Source organism: Oncorhynchus mykiss, chromosome 15 (genome assembly GCF_013265735.2).
Source record: "Oncorhynchus mykiss isolate Arlee chromosome 15, USDA_OmykA_1.1, whole genome shotgun sequence".
Taxonomy (NCBI): domain Eukaryota; kingdom Metazoa; phylum Chordata; class Actinopteri; order Salmoniformes; family Salmonidae; genus Oncorhynchus; species Oncorhynchus mykiss.
This window is the reverse complement of record NC_048579.1, coordinates 64,058,912-64,074,698: the sequence shown is the minus strand read 5'-3', so window position 1 is coordinate 64,074,698 and position 15,787 is coordinate 64,058,912. Positions and strand designations below refer to the sequence as shown.

General features: G+C 43.0%; 1 protein-coding gene across 1 annotated transcript in view; it reads left to right on the top strand.

Moving 5' to 3' along the window:
- The window catches only part of LOC110490780 (staphylococcal nuclease domain-containing protein 1), a 369,157-nt gene that overhangs the window by 313,271 nt on the left and 40,099 nt on the right, over positions 1-15,787 (top strand). The window contains exon 21 of the mRNA XM_036944950.1: positions 7,181-7,294. Coding sequence (XP_036800845.1) covers positions 7,181-7,294 — 114 coding nt within the window. The remainder of the gene's footprint in view (positions 1-7,180; positions 7,295-15,787) is intronic.

Sequence of the window (15,787 nt, the reverse complement as noted above, 5' to 3'; positions counted from 1 at the left end):
AAAATATCAAACTTCAGATCTTCAACGTGTCTTTCCATCTTAATCAAATCGTCCGGCCTAAATTACTGCCCGGTCATTTGCATATAACCATAGAACACATCGTATTTGGTCATAATTTCCACATTTACTGTGCTATCAAACTATATGACTTAAATAAATCTCCCATTTTTCCTGTCATTAATATTATGTCTTCTTTCCTCTGTGTGGGCAGTCCAAACATTCACCTATTAAACCATGGGTCATTAAGGCTTAAACATGTCCTCTACTCTCCAAAGGTGTCCCATATTAATTTCACAGGCCCAGTGTGTCTGTTTGTGTGTGTGTCTAGAGTACCATGGCATCACGTCCACCTACCTCACTCCAAACTCACGTTTCTACTACCCACTCATTCTGTGACCTAAATCGCGTGCGTGCATGTGTGTGTTTGTGTGTGTGGAGAGAGAGAAACATAGATAGGTCATTCCCTCAAGGTCTTCCTTCTCCTCTCTCTTACTGTACTCTCCCCTCTCTCTCTCTATCCCTCTGTCCCAGCCTTCCTTTGTCCCAGCCTTCCTCCGAGTTTTCCATGGTACTCTCTGTCCCAGCCTTCCTCTGTCCCAGCCTTCCTCTGTCCCAGCCTTCTTCTGAGTTTTCCATGGTACTCTGTGTCCCAGCCTTCCTCTGTCCCAGCCTTCCTCTTGAGTTTTCCATAGTACTCTGTGTCTCAGCCTTCCTCTGTCCCAGCCTTCCTCTGAGTTTTTGATGATACTCTGTGTCCCACCCAGCTTTCCTCTGAGTTTTCCATGGTACTCTGTGTCCCAGCCTTCCTCTGAGTTTTCCATGGTACTCTGTGTCCCAGCCTTCCTCTGAGTTTTCCATGGTACTCTGTGTCCCAGCCTTCCTCTGAGTTTTCCATGGTACTCTGTGTCCCAGCCTTCCTCTGTCCCAGCCTTCCTCTTGAGTTTTCCATGGTACTCTGTGTCCCAGCCTTCCTCTGTCCCAGCCTTCCTCTTGAGTTTTCCATAGTACTCTGTCTCAGCCTTCCTCTGTCCCAGCCTTCCTCTGTCCCAGCCTTCTTCTGAGTTTTCCATGGTACTCTGTGTCCCAGCCTTCCTCTGTCCCAGCCTTCCTCTTGAGTTTTCCATGGTACTCTGTGTCCCAGCCTTCCTCTGTCCCAGCCTTCCTCTTGAGTTTTCCATAGTACTCTGTGTCCCAGCCTTCCTCTGTCCCAGCCTTCCTCTTGAGTTTTCCATAGTACTCTGTGTCTCAGCCTTCCTCTGTCCCAGCCTTCCTCTGAGTTTTTGATGATACTCTGTGTCCCACCCAGCTTTCCTCTGAGTTTTCCATGGTACTCTGTGTCCCAGCCTTCCTCTGAGTTTTCCATGGTACTCTGTGTCCCAGCCTTCCTCTGAGTTTTCCATGGTACTCTGTGTCCCAGCCTTCCTCTGAGTTTTCCATGGTACTCTGTGTCCCAGCCTTCCTCTGAGTTTTCCATGGTACTCTGTGTCCCAGCCTTCCTCTGAGTTTTCCATGGTACTCTGTGTCCCAGCCTTCCTCTGAGTTTTCCATGGTACTCTGTGTCCCAGCCTTCCTCTGAGTTTTCCATGGTACTCTGTGTCCCAGCCTTCCTCTGAGTTTTCCATGGTACTCTGTGTCCCTCTGTGCCTGGAACATGCACCTTTTAACCAACATTCCAATTGAAACTAATTGAAAAGGAATGGATCGAGGTGGGGTTTTACAATCTTTTGGTCTACAGTTGTTTTGTGGCTGCGTCATCTTGGTTTTTGGAGCAAAATGACAAAAGTAGACTGACTGCCTGAGTGTCTTGACACTTCTGTTATCAGATAGGTTTGTGGAAGTTTGTGTTGACACTGCTGCTGTTGTCGTCAGATAGGAGGTTTATGGAAGCGACTGGTTATCTCTAGCTATTATATCAGGGCTCTGCTGAGCAGAGAGAGGATCGTGAGTTAGCCCTCTAAGTCGGTGCACATTTAGTTTTTTGCCCAAGCACTACACAGCTGATTCAGATAACCTTATCATCATGCTGGGATCATTTGTAACAGCTGTGTAGTGCTAGGGCAAAAACCACAACGTGTTCCAAGGGGGGCCCCAGGACCCAGTTTGAGAACCCCTGGTCTAAGAGACTTCAGTTAAACTGTCTCTCCCTTTCTCCATCTCTTTCTCAATAACCCTCCATATCTCTCTCTCTCTGTTGATATCCCTCCATATATCTCTCTCTCTGTTGATATCCCTCCATATCTCTCTCTGTTGATATCCCTCCATATCTCTTTGTTGATATCCCTCCATATCTCTCTCTCTGTTGATATCCCTCCATATCTCTCTGTTGATATCCCTCCATATCTCTCTCTGTTGATATCCCTCCAAATCTCTTTGTTGATATCCCTCCATATCTCTCTCTCTGTTGATATCCCTCCATATCTCTCTCTGTTGATATCCCTCCATATCTCTCTCTGTTGATATCCCTCCATATCTCTCTCTGTTGATATCCCTCCATATATCTCTCTGTTGATATCCCTCCATATCTCTCTGTTGATATCCCTCCATATCTCTCTCTCTGTCTCTCTCTTTGTTGGTATCCCTCCATATCTCTCTCTCTGTCTCTCTCTTTGTTGATATCCCTCCATATCTCTGTCTCTCTCTTTGTTGATATCCCTCCATATCTCTGTCTCTCTCTTTGTTGATATCCCTCCATATCTCTGTCTCTCTCTTTGTTGATATCCCTCCATATCTCTGTCTCTCTCTTTGTTGATATCCCTCCATATCTCTCTTTGTTGATATCCCTCTATAGATCTCTTTCTCTCTCTTTGTTGATATCCCTCCATATCTCTCTCTCTCTCTCTTTGTTGATATCCCTCCATATCGCTCTCTTTCTCTCTGTTGATATCCCTCCATATCTCTCTCTCTTTGTTGATATCCCTCTATAGATCTCTTTCTCTCTCTTTGTTGATATCCCTCCATATCTCTCTCTCTCTCTCTTTGTTGATATCCCTCCATATCTCTTTCTCTCTCTTTGTTGATATCCCTCCATGTCGCTCTCTTTCTCTCTTTGTTGATATCCCTCCATATCGCTCTCTTTCTCTCTTTGTTGATATCCCTACATATCTCTCTCTCTCTTTGTTGATATCCCTCCATCTCTCTCTCTCTCTCTTTGTTGATATCCCTCTATAGATATCTTTCTCTCTCTTTGTTGATATCCCTCCATATCACTCTCTTTCTCTCTTTGTTGATATCCTTCCATATCGCTCTCTCTCTTTGTTGATATCCCTCCATATCGCTCTCTTTCTCTCTTTGTTGATATCCCTCTATAGATCTCTTTCTCTCTTTCTTGATATTCCTCCATGTCGCTCTCTTTCTCTCTTTGTTGATATCCTTCCATGTCGCTCTCTTTCTCTCTCTTTGTTGATATCCCTCCATGTCGCTCTCTTTCTCTCTCTTTGTTGATATCCCTCTATATTGCTCTCTTTCTCTCTTTGTTGATATTCCTCCATGTCGCTCTCTTTCTCTCTCTTTGTTGATATCCCTCCATATCTCTCTTTCTCTCTCTTTGTTGATATCCCTCCATATCGCTATCTCTCTCTCTTTGTTGATATCCCTACATATCTCTCTCTCTCTTTGTTTATATCCCTCCATGTCGCTCTCTTTCTCTCTCTTTGTTGATATCCCTACATATCTCTCTCTCTCTTTGTTGATATCCCTCCATATCTCTCTCTCTCTTTGTTGATATCCCTACATATCTCTCTCTTTGTTGATATCCCTACATATCTCTCTCTCTCTTTGTTGATGTTCCTCCATATCTCTCTCTCTCTTTGTTTATATCCCTCCATGTCGCTCTCATTCTCTCTCTTTGTTGATATCCCTACATATCTCTCTCTTTGTTGATATCCCTACATATCTCTCTCTCTCTTTGTTGATATCCCTACATATCTCTCTCTTTGTTGATATCCCTACATATCTCTCTCTCTTTGTTGATATCCCTACATATCTCTCTCTCTCTTTGTTGATATCCCTACATATCTCTCTCTCTCTCTTTGTTGATATCCCTACATATCTCTTTCTCTCTTTGTTGATATCCCTACATATCGCTATTTCTCTCTTTGTTGATATCCTTCCATGTCGCTCTCTTTCTCTCTTTTTTGATATCCCTCTATATTGCTCTCTCTCTTTGTTGATATCCTTCCATGTCGCTCTCTTTCTCTCTTTTTTGATATCCCTCTATATTGCTCTCTCTCTTTGTTGATATCCCTCCATGTCGCTCTCTTTCTCTCTCTTTGTTGATATCCCTCCATGTCGCTCTCTTTCTCTCTCTTTGTTGATATCCCTCCATGTCTCTCTCTTTCTCTCTCTTTGTTGATATCCCTCCATGTCGCTCTCTTTCTCTCTTTGTTGATATCCCTCCATGTCGCTCTCTTTCTCTCTCTTTGTTGATATCCCTCCATGTCGCTCTCTTTCTCTCTTTTTTGATATCCTTCTATATTGCTCTCTTTGTTGATATCCCTCCATGTCGCTCTCTTTCTCTCTTTGTTGATATCCCTCCATGTCGCTCTCTTTCTCTCTCTTTGTTGATATCCTTCCATGTCGCTCACTTTCTCTCTTTGTTGATATCCTTCCATGTCGCTCTCTTTCTCTCTTTGTTGATATCCCTCCACGTCGCTCTCTTTCTCTCTCTTTGTTGATATCCCTCCACGTCGCTCTCTTTCTCTCTCTTTGTTGATATCCCTACATTTCGCTATCTCTCTCTCTTTGTTGATATCCCTCCATGTCGCTCTCTTTCTCTCTTTGTTGATATCCTTCCATGTCGCTCTCTTTCTCTCTTTGTTGATATCCCTCCATGTCGCTCTCTTTCTCTCTCTTTGTTGATATCCCTCCATGTCTCTCTCTTTCTCTCTCTTTGTTGATATCCCTCCATGTCGCTCTCTTTCTCTCTCTTTGTTGATATCCCTCCATGTCGCTCTCTTTCTCTCTCTTTGTTGATATCCCTCCATGTCGCTCTCTTTCTCTCTCTTTGTTGATATCCCTCCATGTCGCTCTCTTTCTATCTTTGTTGATATCCCTCCATGTCGCTCTCTTTCTCTCTCTTTGTTGATATCCATCCATGTCGCTCTCTTTCTCTCTTTTTTGATATCCTTCTATATTGCTCTCTTTGTTGATATCCCTCCATGTCGCTCTCTTTCTCTCTTTGTTGATATCCCTCCATGTCGCTCTCTTTCTCTCTCTTTGTTGATATCCTTCCATGTCGCTCACTTTCTCTCTTTGTTGATATCCTTCCATGTCGCTCTCTTTCTCTCTTTGTTGATATCCCTCCACGTCGCTCTCTTTCTCTCTCTTTGTTGATATCCCTCCACGTCGCTCTCTTTCTCTCTCTTTGTTGATATCCCTACATTTCGCTATCTCTCTCTCTTTGTTGATATCCCTCCATGTCGCTCTCTTTCTCTCTTTGTTGATATCCCTCCATGTCGCTCTCTTTCTCTCTCTTTGTTGATATCCTTCCATGTCGCTCACTTTCTCTCTTTGTTGATATCCTTCCATGTCGCTCTCTTTCTCTCTTGATATCCTTCTATATTGCTCTCTTTCTCTCTTTGTTGATATCCCTCCATGTCGCTCTCTTTCTCTCTTTGTTGATATCCCTCCATGTCGCTCTCTTTCTCTCTTTGTTGATATCCTTCCATGTCGCTCTCTTTCTCTCTTTGTTGATATCCCTCTATATTGCTCTCTTTCTCTCTTTGTTGATATCCTTCCATGTCGCTCTCTTTCTCTCTTTGTTGATATCCCTCCACGTCGCTCTCTTTCTCTCTCTTTGTTGATATCCCTCCACGTCGCTCTCTTTCTCTCTCTTTGTTGATATCCCTACATTTCGCTATCTCTCTCTCTTTGTTGATATCCCTACATATCGCTATCTCTCTCTCTTTGTTGATATCCCTACATATCTCTCTCCCTCTCTTTGTTGATATCCCTCCATGTCGCTCTCTTTCTCTCTCTTTGTTGATATCCCTACATATCTCTCTCTCTCTTTGTTGATATCCCTCCATGTCGCTCTCTTTCTCTCTCTTTGTTGATATCCCTCTATAGATCTCTTTCTCTCTCTTTGTTGATATCCTTCCATGTCGCTCTCTTTCTCTCTCTTTGTTGATATCCCTCCATATCGCTATCTCTTTCTCTTTGTTGATATCCCTCCATATCGCTATCTCTCTCTCTTTGTTGATATCCCTCCATATCGCTATCTCTCTCTGTTGATATCCCTCCATATCGCTATCTCTCTCTCTTTGTTGATATCCCTCCATATCGCTATCTCTCTCTCTTTGTTGATATCCCTCCATATCTCTCTCTCTTTGTTGATATCCCTCCATATCGCTATCTCTCTCTCTTTGTTGATATCCCTCCATATTGCTCTCTTTCTCTCTCTTTGTTTATATCTCTCTCTTTGTTGATATCCCTCCATATCTCTCTCCTCTTTCAGACCCAGTATTTGAATATTTGGGCTTACAGCAGTGGTAGTTAAGCGAGGTCTTTGTTTTGTGGATGAAAGAAGCTCTAATTGAGGTGAAACAGTGTTTCTGTGTTGCGCTCTTTGATTTTGTTGAGGATGCATCACATCCAAGCTCTGCATGGTGCAATAAAGGCCTGTCTCTGCCTCTCTCTCTCTACCTCTCTCTCTCTCTCTGCCTCTCTCTACCTCTCTCTCTCTACCTCTACCTCTCTCTCCCTCTCTCTCTCCACCTCTACCTCTCTCTCCCTCTCTCTCTCGCCACCTCTACCTCTCTCTCCCTCTCTCTCTCCACCTCTACCTCTCTCTCCCTCTCTCTCTCCACCTCTACCTCTCTCTCTCTCTCTCTCTACCTATCTCTCTCTCTCTCTCTCTCTACCTCTCTCTCTCTCTACCTCTCTCTACCTCTCTCTCTCTCTCTCTACCTCTCTCTCTCTCTCTCTACCTCTCTCTCGCTCTCTCTCTCTCTCTCTCTCTCTCTCTCTCTCTCTCTCTCTCTCTCTCTACCTCTCTCTCTACCTCTCTCTCTACCTCTCTCTCTACCTCTCTCTCTACCTCTCTCTCTACCTCTCTCTCTCTCTCGCTCTACCTCTCTCTCTCCTTCTCGCTCTCTCTACCTCTCTCTCTCTCTCTCTACCTCTCTCTTTCTCTCTCTACCTCTCTCTACTTCTCTCTCTCTCTACTTCTCTACCTCCACAGAGGGAGATAGTGCCGTCCACGCGCCTGGCTGTCATTCCCCCAGCTTTCAGCATTCGGACCCTGGCTGCACAAGCCACTGAGTACACCTTCGCCTACATCCAGGTCCCACAAGACGTAAGTTTTGTACACACAGACACATACATACAGTGGCTTGCGAAAGTATTCACCCCCCGTGGCATTTTTCCTATTTTGTTGCCTTACAACCTGGAATTAAAATATATTTTTGGGGAGGTTTGTATCATTTGATTTACACAACATGCCTACCACTTGAAGATGCAAAATATTTTGTATTGTGAAACAAACAAAAAATAAAACAAAAAGGCAATACTTTGTCGACTCACCTTTTGCAGAAATTACAGCTACAAGTCTCTTATGTGTCTATAAGCTTGGCACATCTAGCCACTGGGATTTTTTCCCATTCTTCAAGGCAAAACTGCTCCAGCTCCTTCAAGTTGGCTGGGTTCTGCTGATGTACAGCAGTCTTTAAGTCATACTACATATTCTCAATTGGATTGAGGTCTGGGCTTTGACTAGGCCATTCCAAGACATTTAAATGTTTCCCCTTAAACTACTTGAGTGTTGCTTTAGCACTATGCTTAGGGTCATTGTCCTGCTAGAAGGTGAACCTCCGTCCCAGTCTCAAATCTCTGTAAGACTGAAACAGGTTTCCCTTAAGAATTTCCCTGTATTTAGCGCCATCCATCATTCCTAAAGTTCTGACCAATTTCCCAGTCCCTGTCAATGAAAAACATCCCCACAGCATGATGCTGCCACCACCACTGTGGGGATGGTGTTCTTGGGGTGATGAGGTGTTGGGTTTGCGCCAGAAATTGCGTTTTCCTTGATGGTCAAAAAGCTACATTTTACTCTCATCTGACCAGAATACCGTCTCCCACATGCCTTTTGGTGAACACCAAATGTGTTTGCTTATTTTTTTTCTTTAAGCAATGGCTTTTTTCTGGCCACTCTTCCGTAAAGGCCAGCTCTGTGGAGTGTATGGCTTAAAGTGGTCCTATGGACGCATACTCCAATCGCCGCTGTGGAGCTTTGCAGCTCCTTCAGGGTTATCTTTCGTCTCTTTGTTGCCTCTCAGATTAATGCCCTCCTTGCCTGGTCCATGATTTTTGGTGGGCAGCCCTCTCTTGGCAGGTTTGTTGTGCTGCCATATTCTTTCCATTTTTTAATAACGGATTTAATGGTGCTCTGTGGGATGTTCAATGTTTTGGATATTTGTTTATAACCCACCCCTGATCTGTACTTCTCCACAACTTTGTCCCTGACCTGTTTGGAGAGCTTCTTGGTCTTCATGGTGCTGCTTGCTTGGTGGTGCCCCTTGCTTAGTGGTGTTGCAGAATCTGGGGCCTTTCAGAACAGGAGTATAAATGCTTTATTTGACTAATTATGTGACTTCTGGAGGTAATTGGTTGCACCAGATCTTATTTAGGGGCTTCATAGCAAAGGGTTGAATACATATGAATGCACCACTTTTCAGTCTTTTTTTTGTATAATGTTTTGAAATAAGTCCCACTATATATATATATATATATATACATACACATATATATATATATATATATATATATATATATATACAGTGGGCTCCAAAATTACTGGCAATGCTCAAATAATGCTTAAACAAATATAAACAATATAATTATAGAGAGAAACTCAAAATACCAACATGTGAGAAATACGTTACTTTATTAATGTTTCAATGGAACCAACCAAAATGTATTGATTTAATTAAAAATCAATGTCCTCAAAATCAAGGTTTCACAATTAATGGCACCCTTAGGTTATTGTAAATAACATCTACCAAAATTAAACAACTAATTAAATTCCACTTCTTTAAGTTTATCTAAGTCTTAAGGAACTGTATTGAGCCATTACATCACTTCCTGTTTCAATAGGGTATTAAAATGTGGTAACACACATGCAATATCCTGCTGTCATCCAACACCATGAAGAAAAGAAAAGAACTGGCAGTCGAAAAAGAGACTGATGGTCGTAGACCTTCATGGTAATAGCTACAAGTAGATCCACAAACGATTTGAATATACCACTGAGCACTGTCAGGGTGATTATTAAAAAATGCAAAAGATATGGAACTGTTGAAAACCTCATGGGTAGAGGACGCAAATGTATTTTTCCCCCCAAGATAGGGAGAAGGATGGTGAGAGAAGCAAGAAAATCCCCAATAATCACTGTGCAGGTCTTGGTGGCGTCTTGGGTTCACCAGGTTTCAAAAAGCACTATCAGACACCACCTCCACAACCACAGGCTCTTTGGAAGGGTTGCCAGAAGAAAGCCCTTTCTGACCCCAAGACACAGACGCAAGCGCTTGGAGTTTGCCAAACATTTAAATTATGACTGGAAGAAGGTGCTCTGGTCAGATGAGATGAGATAACAGCATCGGCATGTTTGGCGTCGAAACAGAGATGCATACAAGGAACCTCAAGATACCTCATACCCACAGTGAAATATGTAGGGGCACAGAGGTTAACTGGTTAACTGGGCACTGGTTAAGATTGATGGCATAATTAATTCCACCAAGTACCAGGCAATTTTGGCTGACAATCTGGTTGCCTCTGCCAGAGGGCTGGGACTTGGCCGTATGTGGACTTTCCAACAAGATAATGACCCGAAACATACCTTAAGATCCACACAGAAATGGTTCTGTGACAACAAAATCAATGTTCTGCAATGGCCATCTAGTCGCCGGACCTCAATCCAATGGAAAACCTGTGGGCTGAGTGGAAGAGGGCAGTTGATAAGCGCAAACCCAAGAATGTGAAGGATCTTGAAAGGATCTGCATAGAGGAATGGTCCAAAATCCCTCCAAATGTGTTCCTTAACCTTGTCAAACATTACAGGAAAGGACTCCATGCTGTTATCCTTGCCAGAGGTGGTTGCACTAAGTTCTAAATGAGGAGTGCCAATAATTATGAAACCTTGATTTTGGTTCAATTTATTTTACCTGGTCAGTCTATGTCATGGAAAGAGCAGGTGTTCTTAATGTTTTTTATACACTGGGTGGTTCGAGCCCTGAATGCTGATTTGGCTGACAGCCGTGGTATATGAGACCGTATACCACAGGTATGACAAAACATTTATTTTTGCAGCTCTAATTATGTTGGTAACCAGTTTATAATAGCAATAAGGCACCTCAGGGTTTGTAATATATGGCCAATATACAACGGCTAAGTTCTGTATCCAGGCACTTCGTGTTGCGTTGTGCCTAAGAACAGCCATATACCACACCCCCTCGGGCCTTATGGCTTAAGTATGCTCAGTGTATATACAGTGTATGTACATACTGTACAGTGTATATACACACACACTAATAACTTGGCAGAGTGTGTTTGAGAGCCCTAGTCTTTATAATATCTCTAGGTCTGTACTTGTGTGTCTGACTCAGCACTCTGTGTTTTTACTATGTCAAGCACTCTGAAGTGCGTTAGTGTTATAGCAGTGTTGTAACTCTGTTAAAACCCTGGATTTCTCAGAAGCCCGTAATGATCTGAGTGGGATCAGATAGCTAAGATCAAAACACACGGTTTGTCTGAGTGGAGATCACATAGCTAAGATCAAAACACATGGTTTGTCTGAGTGGAGATCACATAGCTAAGATCAAAACACACGGTTTGTCTGAGTGGAGATCACATAGCTAAGATCAAAACACACGGTTTGTCTGAGTGAGGATCACATAGCTAAGATCAAAACACATGGTTTGTCTGAGTGGGGATCACATAGCTAAGATCAAAACACATGGTTTGTCTGAGTGGGGATCACATAGCTAAGATCAAAACACATGGTTTGTCTGAGTGGGGATCACATAGCTAAGATCAAAACACATGGTTTGTCTGAGTGGGGATCACATAGCTAAGATCAAAACACATGGTTTGTCTGAGTGGGGATCACATAGCTAAGATCAAAACACACGGTTTGTCTGAGTGGAGATCACATAGCTAAGATCGAAACACACGGTTTGTCTGAGTGGAGATCACATAGCTAAGATCGAAACACACGGTTTGTCTGAGTGGAGATCACATAGCTAAGATCAAAACACATGGTTTGTCTGAGTGAGGATCACATAGCTAAGATCAAAACACATGGTTTGTCTGAGTGGGGATCACATAGCTAAGATCAAAACACATGGTTTGTCTGAGTGGGGATCACATAGCTAAGATCAAAACACACGGTTTGTCTGAGTGAGGATCACATAGCTAAGATCAAAACACATGGTTTGTCTGAGTGGGGATCACATAGCTAAGATCAAAACACATGGTTTGTCTGAGTGGGCATCACATAACTAAGATCAAAACATATGAGTGGGCATCACATAGCTAAGATCAAAACACATGGTTTGTCTGAGTGGGCATCACATAGCTAAGAACAAAACACATGGTTTGTCTGAATGGGCATCACATAGCTAAGATCAAAACACATGGTTTGTCTGAGTGGGCATCACATAGCTAAGATCAAAACATATGAGTGGGCATCACATAGCTAAGATCAAAACACATGGTTTGTCTGAGTGGGCATCACATAGCTAAGATCAAAACACATGGTTTGTCTGAGTGGGCATCACATAGCTAAGATCAAAACACATGTTTTGTCTGAGTGAGGATCACAGAGCTAAGATCAAAACACATGGTTTGTCTGAGTGGGGATCACATAGCTAAGATCAAAACACATGGTTTGTCTGAGTGGGCATCACATAACTAAGATCAAAACATATGAGTGGGCATCACATAGCTAAGATCAAAACACATGGTTTGTCTGAGTGGGCATCACATAGCTAAGAACAAAACACATGGTTTGTCTGAATGGGCATCACATAGCTAAGATCAAAACACATGGTTTGTCTGAGTGGGCATCACATAGCTAAGATCAAAACATATGAGTGGGCATCACATAGCTAAGATCAAAACACATGGTTTGTCTGAGTGGGCATCACATAGCTAAGATCAAAACACATGGTTTGTCTGAGTGGGCATCACATAGCTAAGATCAAAACACATGTTTTGTCTGAGTGAGGATCACAGAGCTAAGATCAAAACACATGGTTTGTCTGAGTGGGGATCGCATAGCTAAGATCAAAACACATGGTTTGTCTGAGTGGGGGTCGCATAGCTAAGATCAAAACACATGGTTTGTCTGAGTGGGGATCGCATAGCTAAGATCAAAACACATGGTTTGTCTGAGTGGGGATCACATAGCTAAGATCAAAACACATGGTTTGTCTGAGTGGGGATCACATAGCTAAGGTCAAAACACATGGTTTGTCTGAGTGGGCATCACATAGCTAAGATCAAAACACATGGTTTGTCTGAGTGGGGATCACATAGCTAAGATCAAAACACATGGTTTGTCTGAGTGGGATCACATAGCTAAGATCAAAACACATGGTTTGTCTGAGTGGGGATCACATAGCTAAGATCAAAAAACACATGGTTTGTCTGAGTGGGGATCACATAGCTAAGATCAAAACACATGGTTTGTCTGAGTGGGGATCACGTAGCTAAGATCAAAACACATGGTTTGTCTGAGTGAGGATCACATAGCTAAGATCAAAACACATGGTTTGTCTGAGTGGGCATCACATAGCTAAGATCAAAACATATGAGTGGGCATCACATAGCTAAGATCAAAACACATGGTTTGTCTGAGTGGGCATCACATAGCTAAGATCAAAACACATGGTTTGTCTGAGTGGGCATCACATAGCTAAGATCAAAACACATGGTTTGTCTGAGTGGCCATCACATAGCTAAGATCAAAACACATGGTTTGTCTGAGTGGGCATCACATAGCTAAGATCAAAACATATGAGTGGGCATCACATAGCTAAGATCAAAACACATGGTTTGTCTGAGTGGGCATCACATAGCTAAGATCAAAACACATGGTTTGTCTGAGTGGGCATCACATAGCTAAGATCAAAACACATGTTTTGTCTGAGTGAGGATCACAGAGCTAAGATCAAAACACATGGTTTGTCTGAGTGGGGATCACATAGCTAAGATCAAAACACATGGTTTGTCTGAGTGGGGATCGCATAGCTAAGATCAAAACACATGGTTTGTCTGAGTGGGGATCACATAGCTAAGATCAAAACACATGGTTTGTCTGAGTGGGGATCACATAGCTAAGATCAAAACACATGGTTTGTCTGAGTGAGGATCACATAGCTAAGATCAAAACACATGGTTTGTCTGAGTGGGCATCACATAGCTAAGATCAAAACACATGGTTTGTCTGAGTGGGCATCACATAGCTAAGATCAAAACACATGGTTTGTCTGAGTGGGCATCACATAGCTAAGATCAAAACACATGGTTTGTCTGAGTGGGCATCACATAGCTAAGATCAAAACACATGGTTTGTCTGAGTGGGCATCACATAGCTAAGATCAAAACACATGGTTTGTCTGAGTGGGCATCACATAGCTAAGATCAAAACACATGGTTTGTCTGAGTGGGATCACATAGCTAAGATCAAAACACATGGTTTGTCTGAGTGGGCATCACATAGCTAAGATCAAAACACATGGTTTGTCTGAGTGGGATCACATAGCTAAGATCAAAACACATGGTTTGTCTGAGTGGGCATCACATAGCTAAGATCAAAACACATGGTTTGTCTGAGTGGGCATCACATAGCTAAGATCAAAACACATGGTTTGGTCTGAACGGAAAGTGTGTGTTTTTACATCTGTCTAAGCTTAGTATGTGTCCTAGCCTAGGATGTCTATTTTTGTGGTTCTGCTCGTGTGTGTCCATGTGTTGCCGTGTGTGTGTCCGTGTGTGTGTGTCCGTGTGTGTGTGTCCGTGTGTAATGTGTGTCTGTCGGTGCGTGTGTAATGTGTGTGTCCTTACCCAATATTTATATTTGTTTATTTTCGAGTGTGTGTCTGGGTTCAAGGTGTGTGTGCTGTCCCCTCTCCACTGAGTCAGTGTGAAGCTGCAGCAGGGTGATGTGGGCCATCTGTCCGCCCAGGCCTCAGCCTCACCTCCACTCTCTACAGCTGACACAGCTGTATCCCCCTTTTCTCTCTCCACCTTTGTCTTTCTACCGCTCTTTCATTTGATCTGTCTCTTTCACCATTTCCCTTTATCTACTTCCCTCTTTCTGGCTCTTTTATTTCTCTCTCTCTGTCTCTCTCTGCCTCTGTTGGCTCTTGTTTGGTTCCTGTTTTCTTTATTCAATTCAAGGGGCTTTTTTGGAATGGGAAAATATGTTTACATTGCCAAAGCAAATGTTTTCTTTATCTCAGAGGTTCTTACCCATCTTCTTTATATCCTCTCTCTCTCAGCTAATATTTCTCTCCTCTCTTCTGTTCCTAAATCTCTGGTCAGATCTCTCTCTATCAATCTCTCTTGTTTTCTCTCTCAATCTCTCTTGTTCTCTCTCTCTCTCAATCTCTCATTCTCTCTCTCTCTCAATATATCTTGTTCTCTCTCTCTCTCTCTCAATCTCTCTTGTTCTCACTCTCTCTCAATCTCTCTTGTTCTCTCTCTCTCTCTCAATCTCTCTTGTTCTCTCTCTCTCTCAATCTCTCTTGTTCTCTCTCTCAATCTCGTTCTCGCTCTCTCTCAATCTCTCTTGTTCTCTCTCTCTCTCTCAATCTCTCTTGTTCTCTCTCTCTCTCAATCTCTCTTGTTCTCTCTCTCAATCTCGTTCTCGCTCTCTCTCTCAATCTCATTCTCGCTCTCTCTCTCAATCTCGTTCGCTCTCTCTCTCAATCTCGTTCGCTCTCTCTCTCAATCTCGTTCTCGCTCTCTCTCTCAATCTCTCTTGTTCTCGCTCTCTCTCCCAATCTCTCTTGTTCTCGCTCTCTCTCAATCTCGTTCTAGCTCTCTCTCTCAATCTCTCTTGTTCTCTCTCTCCTTCAATCTCTCTTGTTCTCTCTCCCTCAATCTCTCTTGTTCTCGCTCTCTCTCTCAATCTCTCTTGTTCTCTCTCTCTCTCTCAATCTCTCTTGTTCTCTCTCTCTCAATCTCTTGTTCTCTCTCTCTCAATCTCTCTTGTTCTCTCTCTCTCTCAATCTCTCTTGTTCTCTCTCTCAATCTCGTTCTCGCTCTCAATCTCAATCTCGTTCGCTCTCTCTCTCAATCTCGTTCGCTCTCTCTCTCAAACTCGTTCTCGCTCTCTCTCTCAATCTCGTTCTCTCTCTCTCAATCTCTCTTGTTCTCGCTCTCTCTCTCAATCGCTCTTGTTCTCGCTCTCTCTCTCAATCTCTCTTGTTCTCGCTCTCTCTCTCAATCTCTCTTGTCCTCAATCTCTCTTGTTCTCTCTCTCTCTCTCTTGTTCTCTCTCTCTCAATCTCTCTTGTTCTCTCTCTCTCTCTCAATCTCTCTTGTTCTCTCTCTCTCAATCTCTCTTGTTCTCTCTCTCTCAATCTCTCTTGTTCTCGCTCTCTCTCTCAATCTCCCTTGTTCTCGTTCTCTCTCTCTCACAATCTCTCTTGTTCTCTCTCTCTCTCAATCTCTCTCGCTCTGTGTTTTTTTCCTCTACCCTCCCTCTCTCTCTGTGCCTGTTACTAGTGGTGACAGCGTTTCTCCCCAGATGTCCTCTCTGCCCTGCCACCTGGAGTAGAGAGGG